The 19,604-nt window shown below is 29.1% G+C and overlaps 1 protein-coding gene and 1 long non-coding RNA gene across 11 annotated transcripts in view; one reads left to right on the forward strand and one right to left on the reverse strand.

Moving 5' to 3' along the window:
• Positions 1-19,604, reverse strand: part of LOC139989394 (uncharacterized) — a 40,105-nt gene that overhangs the window by 10,257 nt on the left and 10,244 nt on the right. The window contains exons 7-14 of one of the 9 annotated variants that reach the window (XM_072007716.1): positions 19,093-19,395; positions 18,694-18,828; positions 17,729-18,486; positions 16,924-17,113; positions 14,315-14,638; positions 11,350-11,386; positions 9,253-9,374; positions 96-530 (exon numbers count right to left, since the gene is read on the reverse strand). In XM_072007716.1, the coding sequence (XP_071863817.1) occupies positions 96-530; positions 9,253-9,374; positions 11,350-11,386; positions 14,315-14,638; positions 16,924-17,113; positions 17,729-18,486; positions 18,694-18,828; positions 19,093-19,395 (2,304 nt within the window). Of the gene's footprint in view, positions 1-95; positions 531-2,942; positions 3,454-9,252; positions 9,396-11,349; positions 11,387-14,305; positions 14,639-16,923; positions 17,114-17,728; positions 18,487-18,693; positions 18,829-19,092; positions 19,396-19,604 lie in introns of those variants that run through there. The other 8 variants (XM_072007713.1, XM_072007715.1, XM_072007712.1 and 5 more) reach the window with 8 other exon arrangements.
• LOC139989396 (uncharacterized) lies at positions 2,471-3,193 on the forward strand. 2 transcript variants are annotated; one of them, XR_011800328.1, is made up of 3 exons: positions 2,471-2,609; positions 2,784-2,953; positions 3,060-3,193. It is a non-coding gene; the product is annotated as an uncharacterized lncRNA (long non-coding RNA). The 2 variants fall into 2 exon arrangements; XR_011800329.1 differs by having other exon boundaries at positions 2,561-2,698.

Below are 19,604 nucleotides of genomic sequence, written 5' to 3' on the forward strand. Positions count from 1 at the left end.
GATCAGAAATTACGCTCGCGTCAGAGTGGTTTTTGATAGTTTATTAGACAGAATATACTACTAGATTATATATAGTATAGAAATTAATGAATTACCTCTTTTTGCATTTCCTTTTTGGCAAACATCTGTAATTCGTCACCGAATATTTCTTGAGAATTGAGTACTTCCTGATAATCCATTTCTTTTACGAAACTATGATCTTCTATTCCATTTGCTTTAAGGAATTCCATGTAAGCTACTTGAAATGCTTGTCCGATGCTTTGTGCAATAAATCGGGCTTCTTCGCTTTCAAACACGTGACAAATCATCTTTGGAGTTCTGTTGATTTTTGGCGCCTCTTCCATTTCGTGTGGTACAAATCGTCTTCGTGCCATTAGCACCACTACATCACCAATATCTGCTATATAAGATATTGTTCTTAACGCGTGATCCATCATGATCTCTTTTAGATCCGTATTCAAAACCATGATCTTTTCCGTCGAGATGAACAAATCAACTTCTGTACTTGGTTGAGTTTCGCCATCCGGTGCCTGTACGTACAAATTTTTATTTGTTTATATTTGAATGACATACAAAATTAAAGCACTGAAAGTCTATTTTACGTCGACGTAATAGATTCAATGACAACAATTACGAATTTCTAAGCTGAATCAACGATAAGTATTTATGCAGTAACCTTTGGAATTAAAACGAAGAAATTCAAACAGAATAGTATAAAAATATTATACGATTGTTCAACTGATTACTAGGGTAGATGTAGCAAAATGAATCTGAAAATGAGGGAATTCGACGATTGTAAACTCTTACTTTTTATATTACGCTACTACCTACACTATCAATAGCTTTCTTCTTTACAAACAGAGAGATTAATCTTTAATTTTCATTTAAAGGGAATATATGTATGTAACTACTAATAATATCTGTTTTTAAACCAACACATTTGCCGACTGTTTGAAAAAGCTTTTCATAAAGGCAGTTATCAAATGTAATTATAAATGAAATTAAAAAGTACGCTGTAGTTCTGGATTTGTTGGTCTAAAGATGTCTTCTATTCTATAAAATTACAAGTATTATTAGTAAAATAAATTTATTAACGTGCTTTCGAGTATTATGTATATTTTTCAATATGTATCTTGCATCACATATATTGTCAATGAATTTTTTATGAATATCTTCAAAAATATTTACTTAAACAGTAAAAATTGTCAGATTAAACACTAATTATCTTGTCGTTTTTATCTCAATATCAATTTATTAGCAAACCAAATAATTTAAAGTTTATCATAAAAGTATTGTTATCAATGATATTGTCGTCGAATTCATTAAAAATAGTGTAGAATAAAAGTACTAAATGGAAGTTCCTACTTTCAACTACCTACATATTTTGTTTTATCTTATATCTTTGTTACACATGGAAAAGATGTTCAATTAAAATGGTATTGTAAAAAATACGTACCAATGCCTATCACGAAGAAGCAGCATGTAGAATAAAATAAAGGAAGCAATTAATTAATTAATTGAGATTAACAATATTATACAGTAAAGAACAGTAAGAAAAGATGCTGAAAGTTTACTATATATCATGTTTAAATTTATTGCAAGGAATGATGCACAATATCGAAAATGCGATTGTTAGTAAGTTTGGTGAAATAGAATTCACGTCCATATGTATTTTTTCTGTACTAATAAACTTGAAATTCGAAACTTCCGTAAACCTGAGAGTTTAATAAGAAAACCTAATCAAATATGTGTGTCACGTATAATTGTGAAAAACATTATACATTCAAAGTACAATTCGTTTAAATAATCATGTCTAGTTACACCCATTTTCATTGACAACGAGTAAATCTAGATAATTTTCGTTTAAAACAATTAAACAATTATTAATCTATCGAAGAAAGATAATTTTCTTCTATATTATCTTTGAAATATTATAATTATCTTATCCTTCTCTCTTATTAATATGTATAAAAGTTTACTTTCTTGTTCGTTTTTGCTTTAAGCTCTGATTTTGAGTGTTTTCAACTGATAAGAAACTGTTACTTGATAATATATCAGTCAGTGTTGTGAGACGGTAATAATCACCGAATTTTACTTTAATTGTGACGTAAATTTGGTAAGTAAAAAGGGGCTCCTTAAGAGAATACGTATATAGTAGGTAAATAAGTAATAAAAACGTAAAATTATTCGAAATTGGAAGCTACACTTTAATAGCATCTTTAGCGACGATCAAATGGCCGTAGAACATTTTGCCTAATCTGAACACTCGCTAGTATGCCACGCTCCATACGTTGAAATCTGCATTAGCATCGGACTTTGCTTATTAACCAGGACAATACACGGATTCCTGCACAGATTGCTAGTCCTATACAGACAAGCTATACGCGCAAGACTTAATTATTCTTCCTTTCACGTTCTTTCGTGCGGTTTGTTCTTCGCCATAAACATTGTTTTTCATTTCTTTTTACGGAAGGAAGCGTCTCTTAGAAAACACTGTAATTTGATCAAGCAATAGTTTCATTACTTTTGAAAATAATCAATGTCTGACAAGAGATGTCTAACATTATCGATGTTGCGAGATGTTGCCATTCTTGTACATATCCTAAAAGGTATCGTCATACATTTTTGCTACAATCGACGAGAAAAAAGACGATGTCAGAAATGTCAAAAGCTTGCGTACACCTGATAGATTTTCGTAGTATATTTTTTTATGGAATAATGTCTTTTATTAAGTAAATTATTTTTTGCATCTTCTATTTATTACTTTATCTTGTTAACTGTAGCATTCACTACAAAGCATTTGCTGTGTAACACTACGAGCTACCTAAGAGTTTTCACTCTTCAATACCTAATTTGCTATTTAAAGCGCTAAAATTCTTTCTTTAAAACGAAGATATATTTATTAGAATATCGGACGAATAATTAAATTTGAAGGATTCAAGAACTAAGGCAAGTAACATGTACGTAAAATTTGAGTACTCGTTGTCAGTGAAAGAAAAAAAGCGAAGGTGTAATGTAAAGAGAAACGAGAAATAAAAAAAGCAATCTGTTGCAGGTAGGAGAGTCGAACATAACAACGATTATAGAATAGAATATAATGATACATCTAAGGGTTGGAGGGCGGACCTTGATCTTAGTCACAGCCTCCCGCACTATGTGGTTGTTAAGGCGCTTACGTCTCCCTTCCTCTTCAACTTCAACCGATCCGAGAAAGTGAAGCCTGAAAACGGTGGTGGGCTCCATAGAGCCACTGATCGGGGCCAGTTTTGGTTGGAGCCCCACAGTCTGCGACTCGGACTGGCCCCCACCAGATGCGTTCCCTATGAGTTCTTCACTCGAGTCGCATTCATCTTCCTCGAAGCTTCCTTGCGATGCAACGCTGCACCGACCAAACCCTTGCTGCCCCCCATAGTTTAACAGCGTAGCCTGCATACCCGTAGCCATTGGCCCCTCCTTCCGTAACGATAAACAAAACAAATGCTCTTGCTAGTCACATTACCACGCACCACCGACACCACGAGCAAACGCGGACAATTTTTTCGTCTTTTCATTTCCCACTTTTATTTTTTTTTTTTTTTTTTTGCTTTTCCTCTACATTTACATTTCTCAAATTTACTGTCGCTCTACTCTCTCCTCTATCGTACATTCTTCACCACGGCAAATACAGAACTAAATTCGATTCGGAGCAAAGAAAATTCATTACGTTTGATCCTAATCGGCTTGTTATTTTCCTTTTACCGAATACGTACATAAATACATTAATACACGATCGGTATTATATTTGTTCTATTTCGTGTTTTGGTTGGAGCAAGTGTGTTACGGAATAACTTGACGTTTGTTAAATATTAACTTTCAAGTATCGGTATGATGGAAATCACACACAGGTCAGATCGAAATTCGTGTGAAGCGTTTGAAGTATAAGCCAACATACTGTACAGAACCTCTGAATTGTATACGATAGAAGCTGGTACTGTATCATGCTTCGAGATGTTGGCATTCATCATCTCACACAGAGAATGTCCTATTGTTGTTCAAATTTAGGACATCGTGCAGATCTGTACAGATCTATACATTTTTAGGATTCTTAAGAAATATTTGAACATTTAACAAATTTAATAATATTAATTTTCATTCAGTTTCTAGACGTAAAATCGTATATGAGTTACGAATCATTTCCTGATATATTATGATAATATATCTTGAAATCAAATTATTTACAAATTCTTTGATTATACGGCACCTTATAAATATCAATTATAAAAATAAACTGTTCGACAAGAATTATAGAAATATTAACAATTCATAACTATTAATAATGTTTTAAAACTAAGTCTTGAAGCAAGTTCATCTTTTAACGACACATTTATTTTAGGACGCCGTGTGTTTCTAGTATTTATATCCTCCGTTTCAGATTCGAAAATAACGCATATATATTGAAATACATATATCGCGTTCTTAATAGAAGTGACGTTACATCGAAAATCCATCTTACGAGTATGCTTCTTCTTGTTGCTAAGTTGATTATCAGAATAACGTGTTGTTATATTCAGAGCGCGTACTTAGTTTCTTGCATTTTCGAGTTGTGTCACTTTCGAAGTTAGAGTGTGATACGTGGAATATTCTTTCTTTCCTCAAAAAGTATCTAAAATTACCTTACATATGTACGTGTTACAGTGAAATATAATAAAATATTAGCTTCGTTTTATCAAGGCCGACTTTTACTTTTTATTATATTTTTTTGTGCGCTACAGATACTGCCGCGTATAAAGAATTTCAAAGGCAAATTGAAATTAAAGTGTGACATTCTTATTTCGGAATTAACGTATCAGTTCATACGCTAATGTGAAGCACACAAGTCCATCAATATAAATGTACTTTATACATTTTTTTCCTTCTATACTGTGATTTATGTTACACGAAATTTTTATAATACACGATCGTGCAGAAAGAGACATAGTGTTGCGTACAATCTACGAAGCAAAGTAGGGCAGACAACTATGTATACACAAGAAAGTAATCGTAAAGGAGCCGAATAAATATGCCTCTTTTTCATAAATAATACCAATATATTTAAAATACATTGTCCGAATCTTCCAAGCATGTAAATACATGCATAGTAAGTTAATTTTTACCAATGCAATCATACAACGATTGCTTTTCATTGTGCTTTGGTTTGCAAAAGCCATAAGCTTATTTTCAAATCTTATTGTATTAATTTATCACTGGTATATACATGGCATAGTTAACAAAAGCAATGTTTTTATTTGTTTATATTTATAGATATATGCTTATATTTGGTATTTTATCCAGCTCCTATCCGAGACAGATAAACACAGAGAAACATCAAAATCACATAAAAAAAGTGAACGATAGGTAGGTGGTGGTGGTGGTAATAACATGAGGAAGGGGTGACTATTAGAGAACATTCGGACTTTTTTACGTAGTGATCAATTTTAATGCAGATCAATCCCCAAATTAGTCTTGTGTACAATCAAACTATGTCTTAGTATTCGAATATTTCCTAAAAAATTCATTTACACAATGATTAAACAATATTGTGTAATTATGTATATAAAAATGCTTAGGTGAAAATGCGAAGAATTTTCAAAATTATATAAATAAGAAACAATAGTTCACATAGAAGTTGAATTATTTTATAACATCTAATTTAATAATTAAATGTCATTTCAATACACTATAATATTTTTGCTAATTTATTTATTAGTAGAATATTTGACATAATACTTTTATACAAACAGTATTGAGCAATTGTGTTATCACGATTATAGCATAGTATGTTACACGTTAAGACTAATTTTAGAAAAATATAAAAATTTCGAACAGATTGTTTGGGTGATCATTCTGCATGTAAATCATTATAAATATGAACATAGATCTCGATATGTACTTATGTAATTACAGTTTAAAGTTTCCTTGCAATTCGAAATTTTACTGTTGTTATTGGAAAGTCTTAAGTTTAATATTATAATTCAGCTTTGAGAAATACAAGTTATTTTTTATTCCAAATGACTTTCCAAACAAACAGGCAAAGATTTTCATACTTTATAGTTTTATACTGTAACAGATTATCCTGTATAATTTTAACAATAAATTATACAATTACAAGACATTATATTTTTATACATAGATAGAAATATCGTTTTACAACGTGGTGTGAACCATGCTATTATAATTATCGTGTAAATTTCAATTACTTTCCTCTTTTTATATTAATTATCTCTCTTAAGTTTAAAGTTTTTTAAGAATCTCGACCAAAAGATTAATTCAAGATATTAATTATATTTTACTTCAATTTATATATTTACATTGATATTCGCATTTTTTGAGATAGCATCAATCTGTTTTATTCGAAACTGCTTATTAAATATTTTATGTAAATTTTATATATATTAGCTAATATAACATCTAAATAACATACGATGCGTAAAATTGTTCTCTTATACTCAATTAGTAATATTTTGTATAGAAATTTATCGAGAAACTAAATCTTTTATCTTTTTTAAAGTTTTGTCATTTTATGTAACTTTTCTAGAATATTGTAATTAGAAAATTATTCGAATACTAAACAATTGAATTACAAAGGTATATGATACTGTATAAAATAGTTCGGTGTAAAGATGGAACAAAACACTAATTCATCAGAAGAGACGTGATCAAAGCATGTGTGTAGAAAAAGCACAGTCAAATGCTAATAATGTAAGTCTTTTCTTATACCGAGTGAAACATAAGTTTATGAAAAATACATAGAGAAAATTCAAAATTACCGTACCTTTGCTTTCTTAAAAACAACGTATCTGCCTGGTATTATAATAAAATACAAAAATATATCGTATTTAAATAGAGTATTTAGAATCCACAACACGATCAATTCTTTTTACCAATTGATAGTTCATCTTACTGCTACTTCTAAATTATTAACATTCTATATTAAAATGTTGATTCTTATTAGCGGTGATTCATTTCATGTTAAATATTTTAAAATTCCCAGCATATCGAATCACGTGTTTTTTTTTTATCAGAATTTAAACAAGGTAATCTTTTTAATATTTTACATTCAAAGTTTCGTTTAATATATAAGGTTGTTCGAAATTATTATTTCTATTTTATTAGATTTAATTCGATTGTTGTTAATTTTAAACAGTCGTATCTGATAATTCAATTAAGTAAAATGTTGGCAATCAACGTGTTGCTGATTCAGAAATTATTTGTTTGGTGTACATTAGTCAATGATTTCTTAATGTTATATTACCAGAAATTACATTTACATAATATAGGATTAGAAATCAATAAAACAAGAATTGTGTTGAAATTCTGAGGAAAGGTTAACTTCAAATATAATCCTTCGTTTTCGCGATATTCCTAACTTGTGGGAAAAACTCTCAGGTTTAACTGAAGTATCTTAGCAAAAACTTTAATTTATTTTGTTTGAACATACTTTTATACTAGACTATTTATCAGCTAAAATTTAATAAAATACATATAAATTTTTATAATACATATTTTTTATGACATTCTATATTGCATTTTATTGTACATGCAAGGACGCGTCAGTGCATTATATTACTGTTATACACATAAATCGCATATACATACATCTTATAGAGCTACCGAAAAAATATTACACTTTTATGAGTATTCAACATAAATTATTTTAAACAATAATTTCTTGATATATCTCGATAAATCACCGCAATATTTAACAGCTTGCATATATTGCACAGATAACGCAATAGGTATAAACGAACATATGTATGTATATGTAATAACTATCTACAGGTATAAATAAAAAATACTGTGAAGAACAAATAAGAGACATTTGATTATTCAAATTATTGAAATTTTTATCCTATCTGAAGATAAGATTATCTAAAGATAAGATCTGAAGATCCTATTGAATTCAATGCAATATATTCTTTATAGAGTGTTTGATAAATGGAAAGTACCAAGATTAAATAACAAAATTATCAAATATCAAAATGATTCCTCGTACATTGAAATTAATATTAATTAAGGAGAGAATGAGATATTTAAGTAAATTCGCACAATGTACTACTATGTTTGGATGTTTCTGCCATTGATCTTATAATTATTTTATACATATATGCAGGCATTAAACTTCGAAGTAAAAGTTAGATACAATTAATATCTTAAGAAGTTACTTTAATATTACTTATTGAGAGCTATGTTGATATTAAAAGAGTAAAAATTGAATGCGTGTCTTAGACAATGATTGATCGAAATTCAATAATTAATTATGCACATTAATATTTTATTAAAGTACGAATCATTTTGTTTTCACGATCGAGAAATTTCACGTTTATCAAACACAAATCTTCTATAAGTAGGAGTTATTCTTCCCTTCTTGTAATCTTTCCACAACATAAACCACTGTTCGTATATACAAACATATTTGTATTGACAAAACAAGAAATGAACAAAAGAGGAATGCTTACGATAGCAGCAGGTCTTTACCTATGAATTATGAAGTTTCGAAGGAACTAAAGATCTGCCATGCATTTACCGAATGAATTGTGCAAACGATACAAATATGTCTAATAGTGGACAATCTACCCTTACTTTGCAGTGTTGCAATCGTCTATAATAATATTATAAGTAACGCGCTATAAATGTGAAAGTTATGAAAATTATACGTGATCTCTACCGCGCACATAGAGCGTAAATGAGTGCATGTAACGTTTAACTTGACATTAGATATCCTAACATATTTAAATATGTTGCTAATTATAAATACATATGGTTATGATCAGATAACCGTATAGAATAGGACTCAGCGATAGGTTTCATCGAAATAAAATACATAAGAAAATTCCACATCAAATTAATTACGTTTTCTAATTTTACTTTTTCATCCTTTGTAATTTTGAAGTAAATTGCGTGTAGAATTTTTCCGACATTCTAAATACATGTCATCTGTATCTTGTTCCATATATTTTAATTATCTCTTAATTTCTTATTTTTGAAAGGAATGTTAATAAGGATAATGTAGTTGAATGCACAATGTAATTTTCGTATTAAATAAATCGTAAAAAGTCGCTTGGTAAATTACTGTTTCCGCAAATCAAATTAATTTAACGTGGAATAATTAGCAAATCCTATGATATCAAAGAATTAAAAATATAATTTCGAAGGAGGGAAACGAAAGAAGTAAGTTGTAAGGTAAAGAGCATATGCGTAAAATGCAAACATAGAATAAGAAAATGATAAGCGTACCTTTATCCTGGACACAGCTTCCTCTGCCTGACACATACGAGTCGACTTGGTAGGTTCTCCTTCGCAGACGAGTTGAGTAGATCCGAGGTATCTGGCTCGGAACAATACTCCTTCGATCAAAACTGAAGAATCGTTGAGAAGAGCTGAAATGTTCAAAGAAATGTACCATTTAGACTTCTCACACAATCTCTTCTTGTTCAAATTGCCGAACACCAAAGAATAATCAAACAATGACCGAACAAGTCTAATTGAAGACGCGCGTATTGGAACAGGAACGCTTCCCATCACGGTTTCATCATTTTTTAAATTGTCTATTAACGTCATATCCATATCTCTTATTAACCAACTGTTTGCTTGATGTCGTTTTCTGATCTTTTTTAGACTTCTTACAAAATTACCAATTCTTTCTTGTTTCGTAATTAAGTATCAAAACGGTTCTGTATGCATTAAAAGTTTTGGTATAGCAAGCAAGTATAGTACAATTTTAATGTTCTTCATAGTTCTTTAACATATTTCTTTAACATAGTTCTTTAACGTTCTCTGGTTGATTTATTTAATTTATTATCTCTTTAAATTCAACGACTAATGTCAGGTATGGAAAATTGGTATCTGTTTGAATATATATGTTTCATATATGAATATTTATTCGTTATATTATTAATTATATATATCACATAAATATTACATAAATATCACATAAATCTTTAAATTATAATTATCAATTATATTTAATTAAAACAATATAATTTCCTTTCTTTGCACTTCTTATTCTCCATATTTCTTATATTCCATAATTGATTTCTTGTAATAGTTCTTCACTAGTTTCAATAAATCTAGGCTTGATTCGAAGTTTCCAATTTTGTATAACTAATATACGTATACAATTAAGTTACATAATAAATAGATAAAATGATTCCACTGAAATGGACATTCTTAATTTTTAGCTTTTTCTAACAAATCTAACATCTAAATAGATTATAAGTACATCACAGAAGTTCATTTCGTACAGTACTGATCAACTTCCATAAATATTCTCGGAAAAGGAATTAGATCAAATAGTTATCAGCCGATCGGATATTATCAAGCTATCTGTCATCTTATCAAAGGGTTTAAAGAGATACAAATTCATGTCTTCCAAACATGCGGTAATGTCAATGCTTATAAATCAGTTAGATAGTTTGCTTGCTACAGCAAAACTGTTGCGTAAAATTGGAAGCAATGTTGTTACTTAAGTTATCCATTAGTAAACTTATTTATATTCTTATTCCTTCCAAATTTATAGAAATAGCAAAATTGCAAACATAATTCTTACAGTCTTCAATCATCAATGTAAAATCAAAAGTTGCGTTATATCAGTTAAGTAAAATGAAGAACAATTTTGATTAACTTTCCACAGTTAACTGATTATATTGCAAGTTTTAAGTTTGAAAAAATTATAAATTTTATTTTAAACTACCTACCGAGTATATCCAACAGGAATGCAGCAAATGAAAGACACATTTTATACATTTATTAGTATGTACATAATTTGAAAATGAATAGTTAAAATAATCAAAATGATAGAGTTAGGAATATTCTTTAGAGTTTGTTTTGATTCGACTATGGAGTAAGATCATAGAAGTAACATTATCTATAGCATCACATAAATTTTAATTTTATTGCAGAAGAGTAAATAAGCATTAATTAGCTTTTTTGCTTTCTTAATCTATATCATACAGTATCAAGTAAGATAAAAACAATTAATTTCATATACCTTTAGCTTATCATGATGTTTTCTAACATAGCAATGTTATATCTTAATTTTCACAAATATTTGTGATAAGCGATTTTTTTCTGATTTACGAATATTTATCATGAAATTTTAAAAATAATTCACAAAAAGTGCACACACATACATAGTATCACTATATTTCTGTACTATTTACAACCAGTAAAGTATATCGCATGATATTAAACATTCCACAGTGAGCAATAAAAATTATTGTTATATCACTTATTACAAATATTACAAAATTATTACGAAAAGCGATAATAAATAATGAAGTAGCATGTACTTTTTATGTATTCGCAAAAAGTATAGTAAATTGTTTTCATTACCTTCTTTATTTCTGCTTTTCTTCTTCTCTTCTTTTTCCTATTAAACATAAAAAATATTTGCAATTACTTCACTACTAAAACAAGCGAAAATCCATCATACAATATTATGAATACGTGCTTTTGAAAATTATATTTTGTACCACTTATCAAAGCTTCATTCATGCAATAATTTTTCAAATCTAACTGTCTCGATAAATAAGTTTTGAAGAAATATTTATCCCAACTAATGTATAGTTAAATAAGTTTCGAAAGACCTTAACCCGAACCATGAATCTCTTTTTATAAAATTAATAATTAAATTTAACGTCAGTGTATAAAATCTATCATTTATATATATTTTGAAAAATACTGTATGGATGTATATGCTTTTTATTTCATTGCTTTTATATTGTCTAGCTATCTTAATATTGCAATATTGTTTTAATATTGTAATATTTTTCAAAATGCAATCTGAAGGAAAGAAAATAAAAAACTGAAAAATGAAAAATAAGGCAATTACTTTTTTTAATAAAATCATACTTAAAGATTACCGTTATCATTTGGCTCTACTTTATTTGCATTGCGAAAATAACGAAAACTGTTTTGAATTTGTTAATATGCATGCACTTGTGACGTACTATGTAACTATTTATCACTACTTCGTGTATACATAATTTGTAAATTGCATTGATATGTATCTCTTTAGATTAGTATATTATACAATTCATATTTAATCACCGAAAAGGAAGAAAAGATGGAAATTATATATGAGGGGTTCAGAAGCAAATCAGTATAAGTCCATTAGCATTGAAACCAAAATAAAGAATGTTTTTACAATTTATATAGTTGTAAATATAAATATTAAAAAAGTGATAATACTAATAAAGATGCAAAAAGCGATTTTTATTATAAGATGACATACGAATAAGCTTAACTGTAAGAGAAAGAAAGAAAGGCCATGTTTTTTAATAGAAATCAGATTAAACCAAAGAATTGTGACATGTCAAATATTTGTCCGGATTATCACTTTTAAAGCCACTGGCATCAAAGTTCATTTGATTTGCCTTCGATATGAATGCTGGTGTTTTTTCGTTTATTGTAGGCAAGATTCGATAAAACCTATAATAATGCAGCGGAGTATAACGTATCAGATTAAACATGTGTTTCTTTTTAATTTCTTCCACGAGTCGATACTCTGGACTTCGGATACAATGTGGCTTTTCATCTCATATGTTGATCTCATAAAGTAGAAGATCATTCTGCAAACTTTCTTTACAACAAATTTTGCTAATTATTTAGAAAGCTGCCGTCACATTGAATTTCGATAACTTTTTAATATGTCGTTAAGGGCATGATTCTAAGCAATTTTTTTCTATACATGTAACCGCCACTCGATCTTAGTTTCCGAGATATTCGCAGAATCTATCGGTATCGTTACAGTGAATATAATTGGGCATCCATAGCAATGTGCGTTAGTTTGTTTGCTAACCGCCTCGCTGGGTCGGATTTAAAAAATTAACGAAAGCCCAAATCTTATCTTTTATTTATACGTAGTATATATAAACGAAGGTTGAACGAGGTTGAGTATTCCACGCATCTTTAGTATTACAGTTTCGTGCACAACAGCATATTAAAAATGTTATGTTCGAGTTAGTCTTTAAAATTTGGTCGCTGCGTTATGACTAATATAATTTGGGTAATAATAACATAATTATAATTCATACTAAGCTTTATATTTTATTGACATTATCCCGTCGGAACAAATTTTCGAGCATATTTCTTGCAGCTTCGCGTATGCAGTTGTGAATAATTATTTCGATTTGTGAAGTATGGTACAAAGATAAAGAGATCAATGGCTGATGGATGTAAACTACGTCACAGGTATACGCATATAGATAGAACTCTCTGTAGTGCTAGCGATAGTTTTTTGCAAATACTAAAAGAGTCCACCGGTAACATGCAAAGGAAAAAGTTGTTTAAAATTTCTACAATAGTTTAAAAAATCATCGAAATCTAGGGCAGTATTCCTAAATAATTATCTTTAGACCCACTATCAGAAGAAAGATAATTTTCTGATAACACAAAATGCATATTTTCATTTTTTTCTCTCACGTTGAGATTATTCTCTAACTAATAAACAACAAAGCGTATACTTTACGCGACTTTAAAGTGACTTACATTGATCATCCGCTGAATAATTTTAACCAGTAACTCAGTGGTCGATATAAGTACTGAAATCTATTGTATATCTATGTATAAAAGTAGCTACTTTATCAATTGGAATATTTTAACAATAGATTAGTTTTTGGACTATGTAATTCATTTTCAGGGAAAGTTGAACTTGCACTGATTGATTTCTGAATCCTCCATATAATGGTCTCTATGTATATAGTGGAAGAAATAGCAAATGATGTTATTGATTAGGAGGACTGTACTAAGATTACAAATAAATGCAATCAGTTACTCTAAAACTCGAAATTTTCAGAATTCAAATATAAGGTATAAATATAGATATAAAAACCCCAAAAGCATTATAATTTTATCGAACATTTATTTTCGAAATTAATAAAATAAGAAACAAATCCTTTTGAAAAAAATTCATGAGAAATTATTAATTGTTTTATGAATATCAAAATATGATATACAATTGTAACATAGAAAAGTACCTTTAATTTTTATTTATTTAATAATAATAATTTAACTTAATTAATAATATTTGATAAAATTTAATTAATAATTATTTGATAATTATTTAATATTTAAATAATGAGAGATTATTTTTTTTTAACAAAGAATAAATAACACAAAGATTGTAGTAAATATATCAATTGGTATTTGTTGTTTGTTGTTATTTAACTGAATATGTTACTTGCACTAATGGTAATAATAAATGAATAGAAAAGAGAGTAGTAGCAGTATGATTAGTAGCAGCCATAATAAAAGAAGATAGGTTGATGAAATGTAATTGAAGGGGCACCTTTTTCACCTTGTTGCTGGATTCCTTGAGACTCTGAGGGGACGAGGGAGAATTTTTGGCTGGAGTCTTCTGTGGACTTGTCGTAGGTTGTGAGGGAGTAGTAACATCACAATCGGAAGGCGGGGCTTGAATAACGGAAACTACTGGAGGAGGTGAAATAGAGGCAGAAGCGGAAGTGGATACACAGGCTGAGGTTGAAGCTAAGGGTTCCGAAGGTGCTAGCGGGCTTTCTACCGGAACGACACTCAGGCTTTTCGGGGGAGTTTGCTTAGGAGTTGGCACTTTTCCACTCATCGGTGGTAACATTGTCCTAGTCTTAGGCTTCCTCCACCCCTATGTAACACCAATTATATTTAATATGTTAGTCTGTTTACCCTTAAGATAATACCCCTACACAGATCATGCACTACCTAAGGCATATTTTTTATTTACTTTAATCCTTTACTTAGTTTAACGTATTCTGAATAAACTGGTCTTTATGCATTATAATATCTTTCTTCGCAGAATACAAAGAAGGAATAAAAGATCGAGAAGGTGTGAAATAAATTAAAATATTTTCTGTATAAAAATAACGGTTAATTTTACCTCAACAATTTTTTCTAATCATAAATAGTTATAAAATATAAATAAGATATAAACACGAAACTATTTCAATTTTACTTTTATGAGTTTTTATAATTCCTTTATAAAACCCATATTTCCTTTTCTTTATTAAAAATTAATATTTACTATTAACATTTGTAAACTATAATATTTATCTTAGTATCTTATTTAGTTAAATGATATTTTATTGTTATTAAATTTATTTATTGTTAAATAGTATTATTTTATAATTAATGAACTTTACTGAACTTTTCTTAGATATTGCAGAATATTTTAAAAATATTTTTTGTATTACTAAATAAAGGATTAAGACCATTGAACAATTATATGTTATCATATCATCAAATAAGTTGTATAATATGAGAATTATTAATCTTTAATGAATAAAAGAGTTTTGTTCTTAATATGTATAGGATATTCGAAACTGATTTGTCATGATCACAGTATTTTTCTACACCCTGAATCCTCGATGTTAAAGATCAAATTTCTTTGTTGCATCATATTCTACTCATTGTGAAGACGAAAGGTCTCCAAGGAATCGTGGTTCGCAACTCGATAGTTCTCTTGAAAAAAAAAAAGATATGTCGAAGTTCCATTAATTTTAAAATTCGCTTTGCAATATGCTTATGCACAATTGGCAGTCAAATGCAGGAAAAGTAGCATCTATTGTCACACATGAATATCCCAGATCCACTATTATAAATTCGATATCTCTTTTTTTTTTTCTTTCTCGTTATTAGTCCTTCTTATACCCGAAGTCGCATTTCTACATTCCGACCAAATTTCTCCCCAAGATCACGCACTGACTTTGACGATAAAAAAATTGTTGAATCGATCGATGATGCTGCTCCATCTCACACTAGTCAACCGATTCATCAATTTTCTTATCATCTAAAGTCAGGGCGTAATCTGGGAGAAAAATTGATTTGGAATGTAGAAATGCGAGTTCGGAGCTGCGAGAGAGAGAGAAAAAAAAGGGAGATATGGAATTTATAATAGTGGATCTGGAGTATCTATGTATGACAATAGATGCTACTTCTCCTGCATCTGACTGCACAATATAAGCAAATTACAAATAAAATGAATTTGAAAATTAATGGAACTTTAACATTTTTTCCCCAAGAAAACTATTGAGTTACGACTTACGATTCCTTGGATACTTTTTGTCCTCACGATGAGTAAAATGCGATGCAACAAAAAAGATTTTGACCTTTAATATCAACAAGGTCAAAGTCGATTTTGTGGCTACTTTTTTGCAGATCTTTGACGATTCAGAGGTGTAAAATAACGCTGTGATGCTCATGACAAATAAGTTTCAAACACCCTGTACATAATTACTTACTAATAAAATACTGAATCAACAGATACTTTCGAACATAGAGTATCGATAATAATAATTTGTACATACATATATTTGCGTGGTTATATATAAAAAGTAATATTTTTAATACAAAGTATTTTGTTAATTGTATAATCCGAATTATAAATGGCAATAACAAGAAAAATTTTGCTGAATAAATAATAAATATCGATAAGTTTTTAATTTTCATTATTAAAGGTTAAAATTATTAAAAATCTTTGACAGAACCTGGTTCAACATTTGTAAGGACTATATTCTAAATTGCTGAATAAATGCTTTTATAATAGATATTTAGAATAAGAAAAATTAACAGTAATTTTTTAAATACAAGATTTGAAAAGATAACATGATAAAATAAGAAGATAACTGTAATAATATAAAAGTGGACAAAAGTTAAAGTTCGCACTAGAAAGAAAACGGTACTATATGTATTCGGTATCTTCGATTAGATATTATTTTTTAATATTGTACATTTCGCCTGTAACAAAATATATGACGATTTCAGTTTATATGTATAGTACATATATGTATACTGTTATCTTTAGAGGTGTGTTTTAATTTTATTAATTTGCGCGAAGACTATTTCGTCAATTCATAAAATTGTGATTTAAAAAAACCTTATTGAATAATATTATTTTATTATTATATATCTTACCTTGTCGTCGTAAAAACCCTGATCGTCTGTTCTTTGCTGTCCAAGTAAACGATCAGTTTCGAGGTCAGTATCTGCCTCTTCTTCATCTGGACCCTCCTCGATTTCAACATCTGCTTCTTCACCCGTACGACGAACTTCCGACTCTTCGCTATTATTTTCCACGCAAATTCTCCGCCTGCCATCCGATAGACTACATTTTAGTTAGATGTTCTTAAAGAACAGTAATTATATCTCAAATACAAATATGAATGATTAATTTATTATGTAAAATAGTTTCTTTTTTATAATATTTTGTATTCTTAATATTTTAATTTTACAATAGATTATTGAGACTATGCCGTTTAAACAGTACAAATATTTATATAAGAAAATATTCAGATTAAAAATTTATAATAATGATGTTTATAATAATTAAAATAAATATACGTATTACTGTCAATAAAGAATACTCTGTGGATTGATGTGTATGATAGTAACAATAAATACTATTGTAGAATAGATAAAATCTTACGTTATAAATTATTTATGTAAATATAATGATGTTTAACAGTACACATAATTCATGTTTGTAATTTTTATTGCTCATATCGGGCATTTTAATGCAAACTTTAAAAGAATGGAATATGATACTGAAAGATTTTATTTAAAATTTTCAAAGAACAAGAGAAATAGCAAAAATACTAATACATAACTTATAAATTAAAATTCGAATATAATTGCTGTTGCCTTAATTCGTATTAAAAATATACAAATTTTGCAAAACAAATAAAAGAATATAAACTTTAAAAAAAAGAAAGTGAAATACCTTGGTATCCAAATAGGACTGACATTAGGTTCAGCTGGTTCTTCTGTAGAAGATTTTACAGGTAAAGTCTTAGTCCTTTGCAAAGCCATTCTAATGTCTTTAATAGCAGCTTCAACTTCACCACCTATTTCTAGATTAACGCTTTGTCTAGCCTGAGGTGCTGGTGGTGGCGGTGTGCCAAGAGGATCCAAACCATCAAGCTGAAGCTCATTTGTATCATATGAATTTTCTTTCTTAGGAACAAATAGATCAGGCGATGAAGTTTTTAAGGAATGCAAAATATCTTTGCCGACATTTAAACCAGAGAGATCTTTCCCAACTGAATCATTCTCCGTGGTAGCTGGATGAGTACTATCATTAATACGACTACGTTGAATAATTTCTTTTTCAATTTCATTAATTTGTCGCTTCATCAACATCACAGTTGGATTATTATTATCAGTATCACTGGCGTGTCCACTAGATAAGCCATCTTCAAGAACTGGCATGCTAGCATATATTCTCAATGAATCTGAATTATTTCCTAAATCACCAACTGATCCAAGAAGACCACTAGCTGGTATTAATTCATTATCCATCATCATTAATGAAACTTCACTATCGAGATCTCCACAATTACTGTCGCAATCAGTTGTTTCAGGACTCAACGTAAAATTGCGAGAGTGCCCGACTTGCAATCCAACCTCTGTTTCTCCGAGATCCTCACTACTTCCAGTACCTACTGAGAGGTCTAAGAAATTATTTTCATGTTCACCGGCCTAAAAAGAGACAAAATACTAAAATTCAAGTAAATATAATTTTATTTTAAGTAAAACGATGCTATGTAATATATTTTGGACTTCGTCTTTTTTTTATTGTAGATCGATTTTTGACGATTAACTTCAAATTTGATTAATGGCTTATATACAAATAAAAATTACTATATATACACACATTTAGAAATTTGTTTGTATGAATATTCTTACATTTTGTGGAAAATCTGCTCTTTGTTTCTTGGGAGATTCATGAACTAGAACTTCCTCTGTTGTTGGTGGACCACTAGCTAATCGTTGACCAACATAAGCACTTCCTCCTTGTCTCCGCAATTCATAATCCAAATCCTTGAGAAAAGAGTATGATTATAAGCGGTAGTTCGAAACATAATTACCATAATAAAAAAATCAATTTTACAAGCAACAAAAGTCAGAAAATGCTTTTTAATGTAAATCATATGCTAACATTGTAAGATAAAGTTACATTAAAAGAATTTAAAGCTTTAACTAAGGCATGAATAAACTTAAAATGTTTATAATATTAAATGTGTATTTATGTAAATTTTACTTTTGTCGATTATAATACATATAAAATAAAGAAAATATTGATACCTGAAATGGGAAAGACTCAGTACTGTTTTCCTTTTCTTTTGTTGGTGGTGGACATTTAAAGAATTCCTCAAGTACTTTTCGAGTTTCTGAGAATTCATATAAATAATCAAATGTACTACCACCAGACGATACTAGATTGCTTATATTATCTGTGGGTATAGTTGATGGTTTTAAAGAGTCTTCTTCTTCATCTTCAACTTTAGGAGATGGAGGAGAGGCATTTACAGCTTGATCATCAGAATAATTTATATTTGTTTCTACCACAGCCTTTTCTACGATGATTTCTGCAGAAGTATCCTCCTTCTAAAAAGAAACATGAAAATATTCTATAATTTCTATTTTCTTGATATAATAATGTAACCATCCCTCCTCTTTCTCAAACTTGAATTTTATTAAATTTAAAGATAATTATACATATGTATAAACTTATAAAAGACTAAAAATTGTTAAGGTGTTTAAGCTACACTATACACTCTGTATAATAATACAGGAAAATATAGCTATTCAGTTGA

The sequence above is a fragment of the Bombus fervidus genome, chromosome 7 (assembly GCF_041682495.2).
Source record: "Bombus fervidus isolate BK054 chromosome 7, iyBomFerv1, whole genome shotgun sequence".
Classification (NCBI taxonomy): Eukaryota; Metazoa; Arthropoda; class Insecta; order Hymenoptera; family Apidae; genus Bombus; species Bombus fervidus.